The sequence below is a fragment of the Leptonychotes weddellii genome, chromosome 1 (assembly GCF_054177405.1).
Source record: "Leptonychotes weddellii isolate Sample4059 chromosome 1, ASM5417740v2, whole genome shotgun sequence".
NCBI lineage: Eukaryota > Metazoa > Chordata > Mammalia > Carnivora > Phocidae > Leptonychotes > Leptonychotes weddellii.
Genome location: NC_138369.1, coordinates 57,818,204 through 57,840,886, shown reverse-complemented (window position 1 = coordinate 57,840,886; position 22,683 = coordinate 57,818,204). Strand labels below are relative to the sequence as shown.

The 22,683-nt window shown below is 42.3% G+C and overlaps 2 protein-coding genes across 3 annotated transcripts in view; one reads left to right on the top strand and one right to left on the bottom strand.

Annotated features, from left to right (window-relative positions):
* CX3CR1 (C-X3-C motif chemokine receptor 1) overlaps positions 1 to 22,683 on the top strand; it is a 227,335-nt gene that overhangs the window by 171,306 nt on the left and 33,346 nt on the right. The gene's annotated exons all lie outside the window — the stretch shown is intronic.
* The window catches only part of WDR48 (WD repeat domain 48), a 46,496-nt gene that overhangs the window by 2,102 nt on the left and 21,711 nt on the right, over positions 1 to 22,683 (bottom strand). For both annotated transcript variants that reach the window (XM_006733424.3, XM_081824611.1), the window contains 11 exons: positions 19,263 to 19,487; positions 17,506 to 17,580; positions 16,312 to 16,414; positions 15,402 to 15,499; positions 11,062 to 11,169; positions 10,636 to 10,732; positions 7,838 to 7,933; positions 5,514 to 5,619; positions 4,510 to 4,597; positions 2,090 to 2,166; positions 545 to 737 (listed from right to left, as the gene is read on the bottom strand). In XM_006733424.3, coding sequence (XP_006733487.1) covers positions 545 to 737; positions 2,090 to 2,166; positions 4,510 to 4,597; positions 5,514 to 5,619; positions 7,838 to 7,933; positions 10,636 to 10,732; positions 11,062 to 11,169; positions 15,402 to 15,499; positions 16,312 to 16,414; positions 17,506 to 17,580; positions 19,263 to 19,487 — 1,266 coding nt within the window. The remainder of the gene's footprint in view (positions 1 to 544; positions 738 to 2,089; positions 2,167 to 4,509; positions 4,598 to 5,513; positions 5,620 to 7,837; positions 7,934 to 10,635; positions 10,733 to 11,061; positions 11,170 to 15,401; positions 15,500 to 16,311; positions 16,415 to 17,505; positions 17,581 to 19,262; positions 19,488 to 22,683) is intronic.

Below are 22,683 nucleotides of genomic sequence, written 5' to 3'. Positions count from 1 at the left end.
TCATCAGGGGATCTAGCTCGTCCTCTCGCCCATACCTGGTGGCCTGCTCTTGCTGACAAAGCCCCCACGCACGCAGACATGAACGCGGGCACTGAGAGACGGGCGGCTGGTGCGGCTAGGCCAGAGATCCCAGCTTCAGCCGTTTCTCTGAGGAAATGCCTCAAGTGCATCTTTATCTAAAACAGTTCCCCCAATGCTCCACCCACTTCCACTTCACATCCTACACCAACACGGCAGATACTGCTCTGCCGATCAAGGCGATCATGTGTCTTTTTCTTGTCAGGAGAAAAAAAAAAGAAAGCCACCAGCACATTCACCATTTGTGTGTGCATTTCAATCTCATATCCTTTTCCCGAGAACCTCACTGGGATAAATAGAAACTTTAGGATGGGCTGCGGGACCCTCCAGAAAGGGCCTCACCAATAGGTGGGAGAGAGCCAGCACTTCCAAAGGTAAGAGACATGGGAACCATAATCACACCACATGTAAGTTTCTGAGCATCGGCACCGGAAAAAACGGGGCCGTGGTCCTCAAGTGCACTTACCTGGTCCTGGCACAAAAGTTCAATTTTCTCCTCTGCCAACACAGCAATATCCTCTTCTTTTTCCTGTTCTCCTGGTTTTTCATTATTAGAAGAGCTAGTGGTTTGCGACTCATTATCCAAGTTGATGATTTTCTCATAAACATGTTCCATTACTTTCCGGACTTGGAGCATGTCACTAGCAGAGAGTCTATCCCTGTAAAAAGCAAGGGCAGATTGTGCCATCACGAAATCACTGGATACTGTCTCTTAAACATTCTTTGGTGTTCACAATGGATGAAGATAAAACAGCACAGAAACATAAACCAAGAAGTGTTTTTAGTTACTGCCTTAATCTAGTTTTAGAATTGCCAACACATTCCCATAGTGTTCCCCTAAGACACAGATTAAGTGTAAAGTGAGATTAAATACATGTTCTTAAAACCTACATATACATCAAGAACAGCCTTCTGGGTTTTATTCCCTTAAAGACGATCCTAGAGCATGGGCAAACTAAATGCTCCTGGCAGGGAAGGCAGCCCCCAGTGTTTACCAGGCTCCAATTCCTCCGGTGCTCATCTCTCCTACGGCTCTCGGCCCTACAGCCAAGACCTCCTGCCTGAACTCCAGGCCACAAGCCCAACAGCTGGCTGGGTATCTCCAGATGGACATCCCACAGGCACCTCAAACTCTACCTGTCCCAAACCAGATTCATCAACTTCCTCACCCCCAAACCTACTTACCTTGTATCGCTAACGTCAGTTAAAAATGGCCTACCCAAGTAGCTCAGGCTCAAACTCTGAAAGCCATCTTGAACTTCAGTCATTAAATTTAGCTGAATCTAGGACTTGCTTAAAATAATCTGGGGTGTGTGTGTAGGTGGGTGGGAGGGAGGCGAGGTAGAGATAGAGATGAAGCAAAATGTTCAGCCATGTGTCGATAACCCTGGAGCTATCTGATAGGATAATGGGGAGTTCATGCTCCTGATCTCTTTTTTGTATATGTTTGGAAATTTCCATAACAAAAAGCTTTCAAGTCTTGTTGATTTTACTTGCTCGGATATATATCCATGAGACCTCAGCTTTCCTTTCCCACTTCTGGCCACCCCTCCATCCTCTGCTGTAGCTACACTGGCCCTTGTTAATTTTCAGGATCTTGTGCATGCTCCCACTTCCACATCCTCAATCAAACCATTTCCTGGACCTGGAATACCTCTCTTTTGAAATTCTATCCATTCCTTACATGTCCAGCTCAAATTCCATGTCTTTCAAGAAGCCTTTCTGGAAAGCTCCAGCCCACAATTCATTTCTTTCACCTACTCTCATCATTCCCTAAGCATCCATAAGAGCAGTTTTTACACACAGATTGTGTCCTAAACTATGCTGTGGCAAGAGACAAAAACCAAGTCTTACTTTTTTGAACATCTGTGGCCTACCACAGGAGGTACTTGGTAAATGGTAAATTGTATAAGCTTTTAATAGATCTCCTTTACTATAAAAGCAATCAAAGAAGAAGAAAGCTCTGGCAATTAATTAGATCTAGATATCACGTGACACTGCCCTTACTTACTTTTTTAAGGTTTTTGCTCCCGAAGATGCATGAGGTTGGAGGTAGAAAGGAATTTTGTTGAATTTGGGCATATTTTTCTGAAATATTAAAAGTAGAAAGGTATGATCATTTTGATTAGCTGATGAATGAAAATGACGTCAACAGAAAAACATGATTTGCAAGTTAAGTTATTTTACAATTAAAACTGACTTTCTATGAAATGTATAGTAAGCTATCAAATCATCCAAGTCAGCCTTAGTGAAAATTTATCAGAAAAGTATCATGTTTAGTTTTGAAGTAAGAGATATGTGAGACAAATGATACGTCAGTGGCAATATGAAGCTGCAGGATGCCTCTTCTCAAATAACAATTCAAGGTATTAAAGGGAAACAAATTTTAACTCTTAAAGCCCTAGAAATAAAAATCTCAATTCCACATTAAAACATTGGGGCTGATACCTAAGGGCCCAAATACAAAGTTCGGTGTCTTGAGAGAAACCCACAACATTCACTTTTTAGCAAAACCATACACTCTAGGCTGGTAAAGCCCATCATCCAACTGAAAAGGCCACTCAGGTCCTCCCACTTTCTTTCCCTCTGACCTCAGGTCTGAGGTTTTAAGCAAGAGTGGAAACTTCAGCCAACCACCAAGATGTCTACCAGGAAGTAAACCACATACTTAGATGAAGGATAAAATTAACTGGTCATCTTTTCTCTGGGTTTTAATCCCCTCCAAGCCTCCATGTCATATCCTGTCTGGATGTCTCCTCTCAGGAATAAGCCACAGGCCTAAAGTCAGCAATGCATCCCAGGTGACTTTCACACTCAAAGGAAGTAGTGGTTTATGGGGAGCTCAGATTTAGAGAAGAGCATAGAATATCCATCAGGTGTCACACTGGCTTTAAGTTCTTGGAGGTATATCTGGGACAAAAAACACATTTTCTGAAAGTTTTAGAGGTTAAATCTCTTTTCATATGGCTTTAGGAATATATAAAACAGGTCAACAGCACATAAGAGAGTCTAGAAACAGACCCATGTGTATACACAAATTTAGTATGTAATAAAGATACCATTTCAAATTAGTAGGAAAAGGATAGATTAATCCAAAAAATTGTTTTGGCACATGGCTAACCATCTGGAGAAAGTCAGCATCCTACTTCACACCAAACAGAATAAATTCTAATAGATTACAGATCTAGACATATACAATGATCACAGACCTACGAGAGGAGAATACATTTTTGCTACTTTGGAGCAGGAAATACTGAAGCAAGACATGAAACTCAGAGCCATAAAAGACCAATCTGATTACATAAAAATTCAAACTTTTTGCTTGGCAAAAGACACCAGCCATGAACAAAGTAAAACTTCGATTGAGAGACAATAGTCAAAGGGTTAATATTCAATATGACGAAATCCTACAAATCAGTAAGAAAACACAAATTACCCAATAGAAAAATGAGTAAAAGGCAACTCACAGAAGAAATACAAATGGCCAATATGAAAATATGCTTGACCTCACTACATGTGAAAAACAACAGCCCGCATTAAGACAATGAGATATTTGCCATCTTTTAGCAAAGACTGAAAGTACCCAGTGTCGGTGAGTGTGGAAAAACGGGCACACATACAGTGTCGGCGAGAGCTGCTATAGCTTTTGTGGGGGGCAATTTGGCAGAATCTATCAAAATTGAAAATGTGCATACCCTTTGATCCAGCAATTCCACTTCTAGGAATTTATCCTAAAAAGTACACAAAGACACATATACAAGGATGCTCACTGAAGCATTGCTTGTAATAGAAAACATTGGAAACAACCTTAATGTCCATCAATAGGGAACCAGTTAAATAATTTATGGTACATTTATACAAAGACATACTATATAGTCATTAAAGAGGAATGACCCATACATAGACAAGGAAGGATGTCCAAGATATATTTTTAAGTGAAAAACCAAACCAAACCAAGTTGCAGAACAGTATGTATAACAGATTTTGTGCAAAATAATGAACTGTGCATGTGTGTGTGTACAATAGGTGCATGCACACACAGCTCAGCAATATCTGCTTGTGTATGCACAGAAACAAGTCCTGAAGGTTGTGGCCTGATCTAGGACTAGTTATCCCCTCCAGCGAGAAGGACAGGAGTGAGTGGAAGAGAGGAATGACTGGGAAAGAGATGGGAGTTTCACTTGATTCATTTATTATTTTCTTTAATAAGCACACATTACGTTTATAACTAAATCCAACAAAGATATAAACAGACACATAACTAATTACCAGTACTTCTTCCACAACTTTGGGACTGCAGGGAAGCAGAGGAGGGTTCCCTTTGGCAGCCTGGTTTTTACTAACGTAAGACTGTACAGTCTAAAGCTGCTCTTAATTTCCTTCGTGATTTGGACAGAACAAAAGGGCAAAGCAGGAGTGCAGGACACTTACATCCACAGTGATGTCAATCACCCATTGTGGCACCGTCTCATTAAGAAGCATCGACTCGGTCTCACCCCCGGAGTCTCGGCAGAGCAGCCTAAACATAACCCGTGAGGTAGTCAGTGACACAAGCAGCACAAATGACAAACATTAGAGGGAGGGACCCTAGAGCTCATTTGGGATGACCCCCACTTGACAGCTGCGGAAATAAAGTGCAGCCAGGCAGAACGGCTCACTTGGCTAAGAGGGGCAGCAGGTGCTAACACTCAGGCCCCCGCATACACTAGAGCTGCTTCTCGGAGTCCTCGGGTGACAACAGGAATGCTGGGTGCAGGCAAAGCACTCAAGACACGTCCCCTGCCCGGGCTGCAGTGCACGGCACAGGCCTCCACACATCACAGGGATCAGGACAGTTTTGGTCAACACACTCTCAGGAGTTTACCATAAAGGAAGAGAATTCTGAGCTTAAGGGCAAGACAAGCATTTTCCTTACTTCTGTCCCCACAGAAGACTCTACTGGGCTCTCCCCTGTGATTCCACCAGGGCCTGGCTGGCAACCTGAGGTGAAGCTAGTCCAGCTTCCTGGCAGGGCCTCATGAAGGACGGCCTCGCACCTCAGGTTGGGCACCGCTGAGCACGATTCTCAGGAGCAGCCCAGCCCATCTTGTGTGGCCAGCCTGAGGGAAGTTACCTACTCTGATGCTGTTCTAGGAGCAGGGACTTCTGGTAATTCCCTGACCCCGGCAGTCTCGTCAGGTAAGTAGAGAAAGTGACAGCTTCCTGTAGAAACCACCAGAGAAGCTGCCTTAAAGCAAAGTATTGACCTCATTTCAACACAAGAGGCTCAGCTCTCAGTTAGAATGTGGTCTAATAGCATCAGACACTTAACCATCTCATGGAAATGGAACAGCTTCCAAATCCCTCACATCCCTAGAACAAGTTACCACGTTTGAGTATTTCTTAGCAAATGGGATGATTTCCTAGGCAGAGTCTACAGCCCTCCATGCCCCTACCTGAACAGCGTGCGTCCTCCAGCTTCACCAAAGATCACGGGGGTGTGGGGGGGCACTTGAAAATATCCATTTCCCTTCTGTACTCGGTTCTCCTGCTCCCCATTTACTAGGAAAAGATAAAGATGGTGTCAGTATCCAGAACTAGTGCTAAAAACAGAGATTCTAAACATTTTGTTTCTACAGGCTTCAAACATTGCAAAGTTTTTAAAGCTAGTCTGATAAATCAGCCGGTCAGATAAAGGTAAAAAACAAATCAAAGTTAAATTTCTACGAAGAATAAGAAGTAAAGCAACTTGTGATGTACCTTATGGGAAATGACTGTATAATTTCAGAGAATTTTAATAGAAGAGATTAACATTTGAGATTTGAAACAAAAAGAGAACTCCACTTCAGCCACAGGAAAGTCTAGGACAGTCTGTTTAAAAATCGCAACACGCATGCGTGTGCATGTGTGTAGAACACCAAGCTCAGAAAAATTTCTTGGGCCAGAAACAAAAATTGATGCTTAATGGCAGCCACAACTAATGGCAGCGGTATTGGTGAAAAATAAAATCCTCAGTGAAGTCAAAATCTCTTTTTTATTATTCTCTCTAGATTTCATTTCACTCTGCTTTCTCTGTCATCTTCTGACCAAGTACGGTTGAGCCCCACTCTAGTACCACCTTGTTCATAAAGGCATCCCTAGTGAATCTGGAAGCAACCTCACCCTCTGACCCTACAGTACTTTCGGACCCTCTCTTGTAGCAACAACCAATGCTTCCCTCTGACCTCATCATGTTCTCTCTGCTCTGAGGAGTTCTCTGCCCTACCAGAACGTCAGTCCCTACAGTATGTAGTCCATGCCCATTTATCTCTATCGACCCCGCCTACAACTCACTACAGGCCTCCGAACACCTGAGCTGCTGAGTAGAATGTACACGACTCTCAAGAGTCCCCTGGTCATGGTGCTGGTACAGCAGGTGAGCGCACAGGTGGAACAAGCAGCCATCGGGCTGGAAGGGGAGATGGGTGGGTCCTGCTCTGCCTTTACTATGGCAGTTTGATTTTAAGGATGATCTGGGGTTTCCTTACTCCCACAGCCAAAGCCCGGATGCCAGCTGTGCTGACCGTACTACTAGTTTTTGACCTTTATCGTCCACTTGGGCCTCTAAGGGCATCCTGCCTACCTGTCATGTTGCAGATGGAGAGGGATGAGCCAAGAACTGGAAACGACATGCCCACAGTGACACAGCTGATAAACGGCAGAGCCCACGCTAAAACTTAGCTTTTTCAAGCCTCTGTGGAAAGACCTTTCCATTGAATTTCTCTGGCTCAGAGGCCACTGTACAATTCTGATGGGGAGGGGAGTGGGCCAGGTGACATAAAAGAAAAGCCACCACGGATGGGGTCAGTGTCCTCTCTGACAGGGACATCAGAAGAATGGCTTGCAGAGAAGCATGCCATCCTTGCACAAGAGATTTAAACTCTAAAAATCATTTCCGATGAGTCAGCCAGACCAAAGTCTCTGGCAGGAGATCCTCATCGTTGTTGACCACCACAAGTGGACCATCTTCAGCAGAATCTTCAGAGAATTCAGAGAATATTCAGCAGAGTAAGGCCGTGGTAGGTGGGACTCAAGGACTCTTGAACCGGCTGCGGGTAACATATGAGCTGTGAAATTTCTTTTTTTCCCCCTTCTTCAATCAAACTGAACCAGACTTATAAATTCAAAACATGTTCTCTGCTGCTCAGAGAAAGTTACGGCCACTGCCTGTGGCACGCACAGCTTTACAATGTCCTCAGTGACATTAATTCTTCCACATACTTGTTCATTTATCCTGACACTTCTGAGTTGGAATTTGATTTTCTGAAATGTTTAGAGCCAAGATCAGGTAGAATCACCAGACTTGGTAATGTCTGTGTTTCAGGCTGACATGAACTATGATGACATAAGGACAGAAATGGCTTTCGATGTAGCTCATTAGCTGGCTCTGGAGGTAAGTCCAGCAGGGCCACAGCTACTCTTGAGAAGTATCTTTAGAAGAAGGCTGCTAAGCTGCTTGCTTTTAAGGGCAAAGGTCATTTAAATATGTAGAGGTTTTTTTAATCCCTCTTGAGCAGCTTCACTGATTGAAAGTGCTCCTGGAATCTTAGTTAAGACTGGATGTTCTTTGATCTGTGGAAGGGAGGGTGATAAACTGGGCACATCACAAGTTATTTATTATGTCATGTCTTAGCAAATGCTTCTTAAATGTTTCTTAAACATTCCTGGAATAACAAACACTCCAAGTATCTTAAACTTCTAAGTAATTTTAAATCAATTATCCTGATATAAAAACACGAACCATGGTTTACTTCGTTTTCTTCTTCATCCATTGGATTCACATGGGTTCTAGGCCAATATTCTAGGAGTGCCTGGAGTAAAAGTCCTCCTAAGTTCACTGCAAAAGAGTTAAATAAAATGAAAAGAAATGGAAAAGATTTATTAGCTTTAGCCTAAAAACAGAGGGAAAGGAATAAAAATTGTTTCCACATATTCTGATATTAAATTCTTTTTTTTTTTTTTTAAGATTTTATTTATTTATTTGAGAGAGAGAGAATGAGAGACAGAGAACACGAGAGGGAAGAGGGCAGAGGGAGAAGCAGACCCCCTGCTGAGCAGGGAGCCCGATGCGGGACTCGATCCCAGGACTCCAGGATCATGACCTGAGCCGAAGGCAGTCGCTTAACTGACTGAGCCACCCAGGTGCCCAAATTTTTTTTTTTTTTTTTTAAGATTTTATTTATTTGACAGGGCGTGAGAACACAAGCAGGGGGAGCAGTAGAAGGAGAGGGAGAAGCAGGCTCCCTGCTGAGCAGGGAGCCCCATGCGGGACTCGATCCCAGGACCCTGAGATCACGACCTGAACCGAAGGCAGATGCTTAACCATCTGAGCCACCCACGCGCCCCCTGATATTAAATTCTTAACCCAATGCCAATGATGTTCAAAAGCAAGACTTGAAAGATTTTGCCACATCTATTAAAATTTATCTTCGAATGTTTAAAGAAATAATAATATGCAGCAAACAGATATTCTATCTGGTTGTTCAGATATAGATAGCCATTCTTTAAAAATGAACAAACAAAAACAGGAATTACATTCTTTAAGGAACTATTTCCATATAGAGCCACTAAAACTATATTTATATACATCAGGTATGCCTACATGCTACATTCTTAGGAGAATACCAACCAAAGATATAATCAACAAAATACAATAGACTTCTTTGAGTCTCTTCTCACAATACACAAAAATTAACTCAAAATAGATCAAAGACTTGAATGTCAGACCTGAAACCATAAAACTCCTAGAAGAAAACATAGGCAGTAAGCTCCTTGAGCTTGGTGATGATTATTTGGATCTGACACCAAAAGCAAAAACAACAAAAGTAAAAGAAAAGTTAGTAGGACTACATCAAACTAAAAAGCTTCTGCACAGCAAAGGAAATATCAACAAAATGAAAAGGCAGCCTAGGGAGTGGGAGAAAATATATGCAAATCATGTATCTGATAAGGCGTTAATATCCAAAATATATAAGGACCTCATACAACTCAACAGCAAAAGAACAAGCAATCCAATTAAAAAAATGGGCAGAAAGGGGAGCCTGGCTGGCTCAGCCAGTGGAGCGTGTGACTCCTGATTTTGGAATTTTGAGTTTGAGCCCCATGTTTAGTGTAGACATTATTTAAAAATAAAATCTTAGGGGCACCTGGGTGGCTCAGTCGTTAAGCATCTGCCTTCGGCTCAGGTCATGATCCCAGGGTCCTGGGATTGAGCCCCGCATCAGGCTCCCTGCTCAGCGGGAAGCCTGCTTCTCCCTCTCCCACTCCCCCTGCTTGTGTTCCCTCTCTTGCTATGTTTCTGTCAAATAAATAAATAAAATCTTAAAAAAAAAAAATAAAATCTTAAAAAAAAAAAATCGGTAGAAGATCTGAATTGACATTTTTCCAAAGAAGACATATAGATGGCCAAAAAGTACATGAAAAAATGCTTACCGTCACTAATTATCAGGGAAATGAGAATCAAATACACAAACTATCATCTCACACATGTTAGAATGGCTATTACCAAGAAGATAAAAAATAACAAGTGTTCATGAAAATGTGGAGAAAAGGGAACCCTCATGCACTGTTGGTGGGAATGTAAATTGGTGCAACCACTGTGGAAAACAGTATGGAGGTTCCTCAAAAAATTAAAAATAGAACTGCCATATTATCTAGCAATTCCACTTCTGGGTATTTAGCCAAAGAAAATGAAATACTAACTTGAAAAGATATATGGACCCCCATGTTCACTGCAGCCGTATTTACAACAGCCAAGATAATGGAAACAACCAATGTTCATCAATGGACGAATGGATAAAGAAATCAAAATTCACAGATACAGAGAACAGATTGGTGGTTGCCAGAAGCAGGGGGTAGGGAAATGATGGGAGTCAAAAAGTACAAACTTCCAGTTATAACATAAATTAAGTCATGGGGATGTAGTGTACAGCATAACTATAGTTAATAATACTGTACTGCATATTTGAAAGTTGCTAAGAGAGTAGATCTTAAAAGATCTCATCACAAGGGGAAAAATGTGTAATTATGTACTGTGATGATGAATATTAACTGGACTTGTGATCATTTTGCAGTATATACAAATACTGAATCAGGTTGTACATGTGAAGATGAAACTAATATAAAGTTATGTCAATTATATCTCAATTAAAAAAAAAAAAAGGAAAACAACAGAACTGTTTCCCAGCTTCACTTTTCCTACCCTAACAGATTTCCAGAAAGGTTTAAGGGTAGAGAGTGTGTTGAGTGTTCAAGTGTTAAAGCTAAACCACAGACTGTGAAAAAAATCAAGACCCCCAAAATATTTAAAATGGAATAGTATTTTCCATTTCCATGAGAGAATATATGGATTTCTTGAGAAATGATTTTAAAAACCTCTAATAAATAAAAACAAAACAAAAAAACCTCAAATACTGTTAAAAAAATAAAAGAGCAGATAGCAAAAAACAAATCAAAACAACAACAAAAAAAACCCCAACTCAGCACAGATCCACCTTCGCTTTTGAAAGGAGGAAGGGAAGGAAGGACACTTAAACTCACGTTTTGGATCTGACCCATCAGGGCTGCTGAAGCCAGCATCTTTTGCAGAAACCCAAGCAGCAAAACAATCACTCTCATCCAAAGTAATAGTCAACATCTGTCAAAAGAAAAAACTGTTAGTGGCATTCCATTTCAATATATTCTCCAAATGAGTCTCTAAGGCCCTATTTATCTGTACTATTTGACTGAAGAGCTAAGCCACAGATTCAGAACCAAAATGTGTTTCATGTGATTCACTGCAACTACAATTTAATTTACTGGGATACCAAAAGGCATTCTAAACTGCATTTTGCAAGTATTAACATGAAAAATTTGCTGTCTTCACACTTAAAAACATAGGACTCTGTAACTAATAATACTTAATTTTGAGCTGTATCAGAAACTTTCAACTATCCCAAACGGTACAAATACCAGTTGCTAACTTACCCCTGTTTTTAAGTCTACTGAGAACCAATTTGGCACATATACCATCTTAAATCTTTTCTTAATTTCATCTTCAAAATCCACTTTGCCCAGGTCTTCAACTTTACATGCCTATACAGCAAAAAAGAAAGCATGGTAATTATCAATATTAAGTGGTAAACCGATTCTGACTTAGGTGTTCAAAATGTTACACATTTTCACACCTGTCTAAATAAAATAGAGTCTAAAAACATCCTGGACGACATCGACACCCACAAAGGCCATGCCGGCCTCTCAAATCCTTGCCAATATTCCCGCCATAAGTGTACGGCGGTCTCCAACCTCACCACTGCTGCTACCTGGGGTTTCTTCTGTTTCCAAAGTCAGTTCTCCACAACACCCCAGTCAAATATTTACCCTCACGTTTGGCCTTGCCACCTCCCTCACTGCCCCTCAGCACAGGACTGACCTCCACTCCTCAAAATTTGAGAAGCCTTGACAAAATCCCCTTAGCTCTGTGCTACTGTTCTTCCCAGTGCGAGGAAAAAAGTGCCCTTTGTGCTGTGCTCCGGACCCCCTCACTTCTTGGGGACCTGGTACCGTCATCTACCCTCTCATGCTCTCCTGGCTTCTCCCCATGAGCAGTGAACACACTCCAATTACTCTCATCTCAAAAATACCTGAACACCAAAACAAAATCTTTGCTTCACCTTCCCATCCCTATATCCTCTCTCACTACTGCCTCTTCCTGCCCACCTCCCCAAAGTCAAATTTCACCAAAGATTGCTCCACTACCTCCCAATCACTACTCAACCCACTCTATCTGGCTTTTACTCTTAGGACTCTCTCAAGACTGTTCCCCTCCACACCATCCTCCCTATTGGTTAAGTCCCAGGCACATCACATTCCAAATTGGACGCAAACTCTCCATAGGCCAGTGCTGCTAACCACAAGCCTTTTCGGGAAATGCTTATTTAGTTCTTGAGCCGCCATTGGCTCTTGGTTTTCCGACCCCTTTTTATTATACACCTCTGTGATTTCCTCTTTTCTAACAGTTCCTGGAAGGGTGATGACTGGTTTCTTCTCTCTTCAGTACAGATGTAACCCTTGGAAACTCTGATGTTCCCACTGCTTCAGTTATAATCCACCAGCCACTGACTGCTAAGCCGGTCTCTCCGGCCCATCTCATTTACTGGCACGTGAGGTCCTATCTACCTAGACATTCACATAAACTCAAACTCATTGTCTTGCTCAGCATGTTCCCTTCCCCCATCAATCCATTTTCCCTTACATCACCCCCCCGCCATCACTTCCACTTACCAAACTATCTGACCCAGGAACCTGGGACTCACTCTGCTACTTTCTTTTGTTTTTACTTTTATTCCAGCTCTCTTATCAATAGGCCTCAATACTTCATCATCATTCTGGTTTTTTTTTTTCCATCCTAGTCCAGATAAATATCTGATCTCTCACCTACATTAGTGTAACAGCTTCTTAACCATTATGTGCCAGCCACTATGATAAATACTTCTCCAACATCTCCTTAACCTCACCAAGAAATAGGTGCCACTCACACTTTAGGAATAAAGACAGAGATTTAGAGAGGTTCAGCATGTTCCAGAGATCATTGGCTAGTAGCTAGCAGAACCAAGATTAGAATGCAACTCTATCTCACTCTGAGCCTATGTTCCTAAATACTCTGGACTCCCTACTTCTGTTTAATGTCATGCCCATTACTCCCAATCACTTGATCTTGACACTTCAGGGTCTAGTGTCTAGGTACTGAAAGCTGCTAGAGACACAAAAATGCCAATTATGGAACATGCCAGGTTACTGCCCCATCTAAGTAGAGCTACCTCCCATTCAGGCAGTAGGACTCTACCAAGGCTTTGGCTAATCTGCCCAAGAGAGAACATCAGATCCACCGGCAGAAAATCAGTCAGCCCACCCTGAAAGAGTAGCTTGGCCCAACTAGACTGTTATGTTCTGGAGAGCGTCAGGTGCTGGGCAGCATGAGGGGAAGCCCAGCCATGGGGCAGAACTAGGGCCACGTCAGTGGCAGAGTAGCCAAGTTCCTGCTGACCAGGTCCTCAGGGCTGCTCTGGATGCTCCCAGTCTCCACAGCACCCCTCTCTGAAACAAACGTGAATCTTTAGTCCCCTGAGAAGTGTATCTCTAACGTAAGAAAACCCAATTGGACTTTTGGAGTTTGCTGCAATTTCATTTTCCACTCAACTACTAAAGCCTCTTGCTCTGCAACCATGCTCACCAGGCAACTGCTTCATTATGTGAAAGTGTCAGTCAGGCCAAGGTTTCTATTAAGACAGTCCTTTCTTCTCAGAAAGAAAGCTGTTTATCTTATTCTTTAGATCTAGACATTTCTTCTAACCAGGAGCCTAACCAAAACCCCAGAGCTTTTCAATTCTTCCTTATAATGTATCCAACATCTGTCTCTTCCTTGAGATCCCCAAGTCATTATGCTGAAGACACGGCCTTCCAGCTTCTTCCCCATTGCACAGACCACTGTCGCTCCAGGCATGGGATTCTTCCTGCTCCAATATAATCTAAGATTAAGATTCTTTAGGGAATAGCAAAGAAGGCCAACTGTGGGGCCTGTATTCAAGACTCTCTGGGAAATGACTTGAATGGCACCTTCTACCCTTACACCCCTATCCCCCCCAACATTCCCTCTAGTCTCCAATTACACAAAACTCAGAGTCACTGAATGAGCACTACCTTCCCTCCTGTGTCTTTGTCATTCACTCCCTCTTCCTAAAATGCCCTACCATTAGCCATCTGCTGGAATTCTTTAAGACCCTCTTCACATGATTTCTCCACCATGAGGAAGCTCGAAGCTCACCTGATTTCTCTAGTTGTAAGTAATTGCCCTTGTCCATAAACTACCCTGTAATTTGTCTGTTTTTTGTCTGTAAGGCCTTCCCATTTCCCTACCCTTGTCCCTACCAGAAGTGATCATGGTACAGACTTTCTGTCATCTATGACTCTCAACACAGTTCTCTGCACACAATATTCATTCAATCCAGGAAATAGATGTTGAACAAATATACCAACAACACCAAGAAAAGCAAACTTTTCAATCTGCCTATAAATTTTTTTTAAAAGATTTTATTTAGGGCGCCTGGGTGGCTCAGTTGGTTAAGCGACTGCCTTCGGCTCAGGTCATGATCCCGGAGTCCCGGGATCGAGTCCCACATCGGGCTCCCTGCTTGGCAGGGAGTCTGCTTCTCCCTCTGACCCTCCTCCCTCTCATGCTCTCTGTCTCTCATTCTTTCTGTCTCAAATAAATAAATAAAATCTTTAAAAAAAAAAAAAAAGATTTTATTTATTTATTTGAGAGAAAGAGAGAATGAACAGGGAGGAGAGGGAGAAGCAGGATCCCTGCTGAGCAGGGAGCCCGATGAGAACCCTGGGATCATGACCTGAGCCCAAAGCAGATGTTTAACCAACTGAGCCACCCAGGCACCCTGCCTATAAATTGTTTAGTGCTATTTAGAATGTGGTTGAATGGTTTAAAACATCTAACTATCCCACAGGGTCATCTTAACATGACAGAGTTGTAACTGATGCTCATAGTGATGTCTATAAATCCTAAGAAATGGATAAACTTATTTTGTGCACTGCAGGGATTCTCAACCTGGGATGATTTTGTATGCTGCTGCTTCTTCCTCCCCCTAAACATTTAGCAATGTCTGGAGAGAGTTCTGGCTATCACAACTGAAGTTGGGGGTAGAAGGGAAGGTGGTTACTGGTACCTGGTGGGTAGGGGCTGGGGATGCTGCTAAACATCCTATCATACACAGGACAGATCCCACTCTACCCCACTTCCCTCAACAAAGACTTATTCAGCCCCAAATGTCAATAATGTCAAGGATGAGGAACTGTGATATATTTATTTTAAGGTAAGGCAGCATATAACACAGTGGAATGGAACTCAAATTTTAGGTGCTTAAAAAGATAAACTATGGCCTTATCTAAATACTTGTATAAAAAAGTATCCACCCCGGGGTGCCTGGGTGGCTGAGTCGTTGGGCGTCTGCCTTCGGCTCAGGTCATGATCCCAGGGTCCTGGGATCGAGCCCCGCGTCGGGCTCCCTGCTCCGCGGGAAGCCTGCTTCTCCCTCTCCCCCACTTGTGTTCCCTCTCTCGCTGTGTCTCTCTGTCAAATAAATAAATAAAATCTTAAAAAAAAAAAGTATCCACCCCACCCAAAAAAAGTATTATTGCAATCTAATCTTAATGTACATACTTATTACCTTGGTTATTTCATATATATATATTTTATAATAAAAAATAAAGGGGATACATGATTCAATAACTTATATTTAATACAAAAAGTTACTTACCTTTAATACATCCCAATATGCCACATTATTATTGGTATCTTTGGTTAATATATGTCTCTTATCATTAAGAATGTGGCACTGAATAATACTCGCACCCCCTAAAGGAAAAGAACCCAAACAATTAGCAAAACAATTCCCTATTTAAATTCACCAGATAGCAGTAATTACTCATTGGCATGTAACAACAGAAATCATACTATCCACCAGAAAGGAGAAGGTGTATCAAAAGATACACGTATAGTAATATATACACGTATAAATATATCTAAGGCAGTTTAAGGCCAACCTAAGACAAACTGTCCAATTTTAAAAACAGATTATAGATGAAAAAACCCCCTCCTCCGAGGGGCTACCAGTGGAAAACTGTTAAGGGCAAACCGTTTTACCCACTGGGAAAAGTTCAAATGATGACAGGAAATCTCTGGATCAGTCCCATCTCTAACTTCTGCCTCCTGCATGGACATGCGGTTCTAAAGACACCAGCATGGACACAGAACTGCAGCTGAATGCACCGTTCAGCATTCTACTCCTCACCTGAGCCTTCAAGTCAGAGCTGCCACTTCCCGCTGGAGCACAGAGAAGTCAGGGACCAGATCGGACTTGTTCTGCCTTGTGCCAAAAGACAACATTCAACCCTACATATTTTACAAAGTGGTTCTTGGCTCGACCCAGACTATGACTATTCTGATGCTGGGCAAAAAGATGACCTCAAGAAACTCCCCTTTCAAAAGTCACTAAATAGCATTTTAAAAATATTTTTCTTCTATTAAAAATAAACCAACACCCTGTGTCTTCTGTTGCCATCAGAATTACATTTAAAGGAAGGTCACTTCCTTTATTTTTGTCAGTCTCTTAGTAACGATAATTAACCTCGGTAAAAGGTATAATACCTTCCACCTTCCTTACTCACCTTTAATAACCTGGTCAGGCTGCGTACAAAGGGGTGTTATAGGGTTTGTACAGTCATTGTCATAATCTCCGGAGGCTCTAAAATTATGAATTCCCTTCAAGGTCTAAAGGAACAAAATTCATTTTTTAATCATTTTATGCTTTCTAAGTTTTGCCAATCTGTTTAAAGTGGCAAGAAAAACAAAGAACAAATGAGAAAAACCAAAACAATAACATCAACCAAAGAAAATTTAATCATAAACTTCAATAATCTACCATGATTTCAAGAAACAAAACAAGGATTAAGAAGGGAATATTCATACTGTCTTTTTGGAGGGAAAAGTAGGCACTCTTCCAGGTAAAGCTATGTTGATCTCACATTGGCACGATGAAATTTAGACAAGATAGCTAACATTTTTTACAAGTACCGAGAAAGCCCACTTGACTGAGGTATAAACAGAAATAAATGGAAACACTCTCTCTTTTGTTATCCACATATAATCTGGTAAGCAAGAAAACATAAATCTTCTTTAATTAACATTTAAGAATTAAAGCACTTTTAATGACTTTTCTTATCCTCTATTTCTATCCCTGTTCTTCATGCTATGAGGAAAAAAGAAATGAATTTGAAAGCACAATTTTTCTATTTTCTCTTACACTTGGAAAAACAGAAACCTAACAAGTGTCCCTGCAAGTTGGTACAGGTATTCCCTGCTATCCAAAAGTAAAGCGTTCATATGAAGCCTTTTATAAGCTGAGATGGTGTAAAGACAAAAAAGCAATCACCATTTTATAAAAGCAAAAATTCCCTTCTGATTTCTTTTGGTTAGAGAAAATGGGTAATAAATAATGGCGCAAAGCAAACTTTTGGATATCTGGGGAAACTTGGACCAGGGCTGCCTGTTTCAAATGCAGTTTTGTGAGCTCAGACGCTGTACTAACATTTATTGGTTTATCAGGCAACAGTGCCTATTCTAAGCACATCAAATGTCTATCTTGGCTCCTGACAAAGAAGTCAGATGCTTCATCTTGACTATTATCGTAATTTTAGTACAATCTTTAGGATCACTCACAGAGGCTTTCAGATTTTTGCCACTGTTCAAAAGCATGCTGAGTGTCAGGTTCATCCCGAGCATTTGCTACTGGTATCTGGCAGGTCTGTGATAACAAACCACACGTTTACAAACCTTTGCCAGGGATATGGCGGTTCGCTTACCCATTTATTTACTGTAGACTTAGTCGAGGCAACCCAGATTGCGGGAGGGGGATCAGCTGATCTATCAAGCTCCATCTGAAAACAAAGCACAAAAACACTGCTCTGTGGAATGCTGACTCTCCTGAGCTGCCAGGACTAGCTACATATTATTAAATATCAACTCCTTCATTCGATGTTTGTATGCTGACTGTACTGTGGCATGCGTTAAAAGCTAGGGTTGCACAAAATAATGAGGGAGTGTCTTTGCTAAAGGAGAACGGCCTTTTACGAGTGTAACAGGAGTGACTTCTCACCAAAAACAGCGGCTGAAAGTTTCAGCGTGATTTTAAATTAAATAGTTAAGGGATCCAAATGGGTACAATCAAAAGGGTGACTTAGCATAATTTTGTTTTTGTTACTCTTTTGTTTTGTTTTTCTTTTTTAATAACAAGGAAATTAGGTGTCTTTTTCTCTTTGAAAATGTTTGTAGTAAAAAAACATTCTAACATAGCAAAAGTGAAAAGTACCCACGTAATTCACCTCCCTCACCTAAGACTAGTACACCGGCAAACAGTTTACCATGTGCCTTCTGTATTTTTAAAAATAGTATACATATAGAAATATGTCCCTACAGCCATGTATATAGATGGCACGCACATGAAATCACTCTATGGTCAGTCAACCACTATTCTTCCTGTGCCAGGAAACTGAAGGTTGGAAGTCGCGGGATAGGCTGGACTCCTAGCAAGTAGGAATCCTCTTCAGTTCAAAGTTACGTTTCTTTTAACACACAGTTATGCTGTCACTAAATTCTTTGAGCTTGTTCCTCCACAGTCAAGAGAACCTGGCAGCTGCAGGACTCACACACAGTGCTTCTGCCCCCTGAACACAGGCTCTAATTCCAGCCTCAACCCCCTTGCTCCCCTAGGATTATTGGTTTTGTCCTCTGGGGGGCGCCACCTATTTTAAAGAGCCATACTCGGCCAGGATGTGTGCGCTCCTAGGCCACAGAAATCCCCCCAACTGTCTCCTTTGACTTCTATTCCCTTTTTCAGCCCTTCCTCTTATACTGTGGCCTGGGTTTCAGATGTCACTTAGATTCGTGGGTATGTGCAGTTCTGTTTCTTGCTTTTCTAGTTGTTTTTGGATGATTTTTGTGAAAATGAAGTAGTGCTGTCTTTATGCCTCCATTTTAAATGTGGAAAGCTCTTCACTATGGTTTCAATGTGTAATTCTGAGATCATCAGGGAGGCCGAACATCTTGTCATATGATGATACGGCCATTTAGCAGTCCAGGCTTCACTTTCAGCAGGTGTCAGTATGGATGGCTTCTCAAGTACCCTTTCACCCACACAGCAGATGCTGATTAGCAATCAGGACTACTCTGAGGCAGTCATGGTTTGGAGTATGAACTGGCTTGTTCTCTCTTCTTCTGGAGCAACTCTTCCACAACCTCCCTCTTGAGGCATTGGACACATTTGTGCTTTGGTGTTGTCTGCTTACAGATACCTGAACTTGTCACATTCCTCCACTAAGGAGAGGTTAGGAAAGCCAACTGAGCTCAGGAGCAACGTGGGGAAATTGCACTAGGATTCGCCAGTGGGACAGCTACGTGTCACTGAGGTACCCAAAAAGTCACAATTTCTTCTACAAGTGACTAATGAAAATTAAAATATGTTTTTACAATCCCATAGCTGATTCCTGTTTTAATACGGATTTTGCCGGATTTGGCTAGCACATGTAACAATCTTAACCACAAAACTAAATTTAGGACACACCTTGAGAACTGGTGCTTTTTCTTCACAAATTAGTACCCGAATGTCAGGGTTTCTCAGGTCTGTACAATAAATCTTTCTGTCCCTTCCTCCAGAATACACATGTGTGAAGGCGTCATTGACTTGCAGAGCCCAAACACCTTCATCATGGACTCGGTACGTTGCTATACATCTCTGCTGGCCAAGGGACCAAAGGCGAATTGTCCCATCAGAACTGCCGGAAAGGCACTGAAAACAGAGAAAGTTAAAGTTAGAAAAAGTTCTGGCTGGGAAAGTTCCTGCTTTGCTGTGCTCTGCACTCGGTGCCTCTCCTGCCTCTACACTGTCAAACACCCACCTCTGACATCCTGTATTTCTGCCTCCGATAAAGGCCTCTGATAAGCATGCACCACAGGCTGAAAATGGCCAAAGGCAACAGTACATGCTCAAGCAGGGGAAACTTCTGAGCAAAACTGCCTTTCTCCTCTCTTACCTGGCCACATGCAGAATCGGCATCCCTTGGGAACTTGTTAAAAATGCAGATTCCTGGTCCAATTCCAAACCTAATGAGGCAGAAACTCTGGTAGGGTCTATCAGTCTGTGTTTTGATAGGCTCTCCAGGTCATTCTGTACACTAAGGTTGACGAGATTTGCACTAGGCCAGCAGGTCTTTTGGAGCCCTAGGTCACACCTCTGTCTCACCTCTCCCTCACTGCAATGCGCTCCTAATGGCCTGCCAGGTCTCTGGCATTCTACCAACAGGAGTCAGAAGCAAAATCTAGTCCCGGGCTTACCACTCAGTCTTTGTGACCTTACATATTTCCCATCTGAGCCTCAAGTTCAACATCTATTAATATAAAATGTGGACTTCCAGCATTCAAAGTTAACATTAGCAATTCTGATGCTTTGTAAAGGCTCAGGAGCATCAACTACATAGAAGTTGCTGGCACACAAACTAGAGCTGAGCACACTGTGACTCCGACAGAAAGAGGCTGAATTGGGCACACTACATTCACATTCAGCATGCCCGGGGTTCACTACCAGTTACTGTGGTGACCTGCAGAAGAGAATAAAAACTTACTTCTTTGGGGAAAAAATGGCCTCAAGAAGAAGCAACTGCTAGTGCTGGTGTAAGAAATTAAGTAGGCAAAGAGCTTCAAAGAAGAGAAGATAGTTGTGGGCTTAGAGATTTAGAAAGTGTCTGAATAGATGAGACCTTAAGGAATATTAAGATTTATTGGCGTGCCTGTGACTGGAAGGGGCCTTTCGAACTCTGGATGTGTTTAGTTAAATGCACACCCACTAGGACACTCCCCCATAAGTTGCCAGGAGCATCAGTGTTTTAATCCCCTATTCTAACTGGTTTACAAGGCAACCAAGAGCCTAACCAACAACGAAACTGTCCAGAGGAAGTTACAAGCAGACCTCCAACATGCCTGTGGGAGGACCCATACAATCTGATGGAGAGAGAGCAAGGAAGGGCTCCCCTGTCCAGGAAGAGCTGCTACTCTGAGGTGGCAAAGCTGTTAGTGTAGCTTTGATCCCTCAGATCCTAGGCCATGTATCTACAGGGAGTAAGATCTGACAACTTCAGGATAAGGAAAGCTAAGGTGATAGGCTGAAGTTCTCACAGCCTAGGCAACTTGCAGCAAGGGAAGAGATAAGTCCCAAACCCAAAGCGTACAGCTGAAAGGTGAGAGAACAGAGCTGTATCAACTCTGATATTGAACATAAAATAATCTCTGATGGTAAATGTATTCTAAGGCCGCTAAAAGGCAGGCCCCCAAGTAGACAACAATTACTTTTAAAGTACAATGCTGGCGAACTTCTTTGCAGCGTTTGGTAGTATGGTTGAAGGATGTGCCTATTTAATAGGAATTCTAGTGCCTGCTACCTTGCAGGAGCTAGAGTAATCATCAGACATTTCCCACTACCTCCACCCTTCCACTGGATAAACGTGAAGACCCTCTCACTAGGAGGTAATTCTTGGGACTAGGACAGAAGGACCTGAATGGTTCTACTACATTAGACTTAGAGGCACAGACTCTACAGCCCTGATCAGGTGGCTGCGCTTTTGCCAAATAGAAACGAGGGGGGCCAGTGTATTGAGGCCAGGCCGCTGTTGACCAACATAAGTGTTTCTGGGATGGTCACTCATATGCAATTGTAACTGCAATAGACAGCAGCCAAGTGGGCAAGGTAAGTCAGGGCAAGGAGTGGCCTGATGCTTAAAGACCCCTTGACTTTTAGCTAGGTTCGGCAGGACTTCAATTATAGGAAAACCCTGTGAGGGACACACGAGGATGCACTGACTCACACCAAGATGGCAAATTGTCCCAGTTCCTCAAGCAATTGCCTGAGCAAGTACAAGGGATGAAATGTCAGGTGGCTCAGCCCAGTAATGTTGGCACCAATCAAAACAACTGCTGTGGCGACTGACCTCAAACAGTATGATTTGCTAAGTAACAACAACACAACAAAGGAAGGGGCTGTCCATGGGATTCGCTGGCCTATTACACATATCTTATCACAAGTCTCTGACTCACGATGCCACCAGAGATCCTACATTAGAAGCTTGCAGGGCAACTCTGCGGGATGCAGTACATGCTCTGGTCCAGTAACTGTTAACTATTTCTCTCGTATATTACAAGAGTTTGAGAATCAGTACCTAAAGGTTTCTTTTTTCCTCCTTTGGCCCAAACAAGTAGTTACTGTTGCTGTTTTGTTGATCAATTCCCTAATATAAGTGTAGTTGGGGGTTAAGTTTACATTTCGCCTCTAGCTGCCAAGAAAGAAAATGGATGGAGGAGGAACTCGAGGAAGATGGTATCTGCCTAATTATGCGCTCTACCGCCCAAGGGCAGCCTTTCAAGCGGTCTGCTTAGAGTAAGTGCAGCTGACTTTACATGAAGTACATCTGTAACCATACGTGCTACTTAAATTGTCTTAGGTAAAAGCGCATTCATGACTATATATAGAGGAAACAAGGCAAGGAGTATAGTAGCAGGAGGAGCTTTAGAAAGTCTGCCAAGCCCACAGCCTCCTTCTGAAAACCATCTTGTCCACAGCCCCCTATTTCAGGGCAGTCCCATGAAGACCAGAGGATGCAGTCAAATCCTGAACAAAGCCCACAGAACAAGGCCGGTGCAGCCATCTCAAGTGTAGCCCAGCAGCTACCCTGCAAAACAGTGAGGAGCTGACCAAACTGGGCTTCTTAGACTCCCAGGAAAATGGAGCTGTAAAGGAACTCAAGGGCACTAGAGAATGCCATGGCCTACAGACAAGAATATACTTACTACTTCTAATCTTCTTACCAACTATACAAACTAAATATTATGGTCCCTGCTTTGCAGATGAGTCAACTAAGAACTAGTAACGTGAAGTTCTCTCAAGGCCACAGAGTACATTAACACTGAGATCGTTCCACATCTCCAAAGACCTCCAT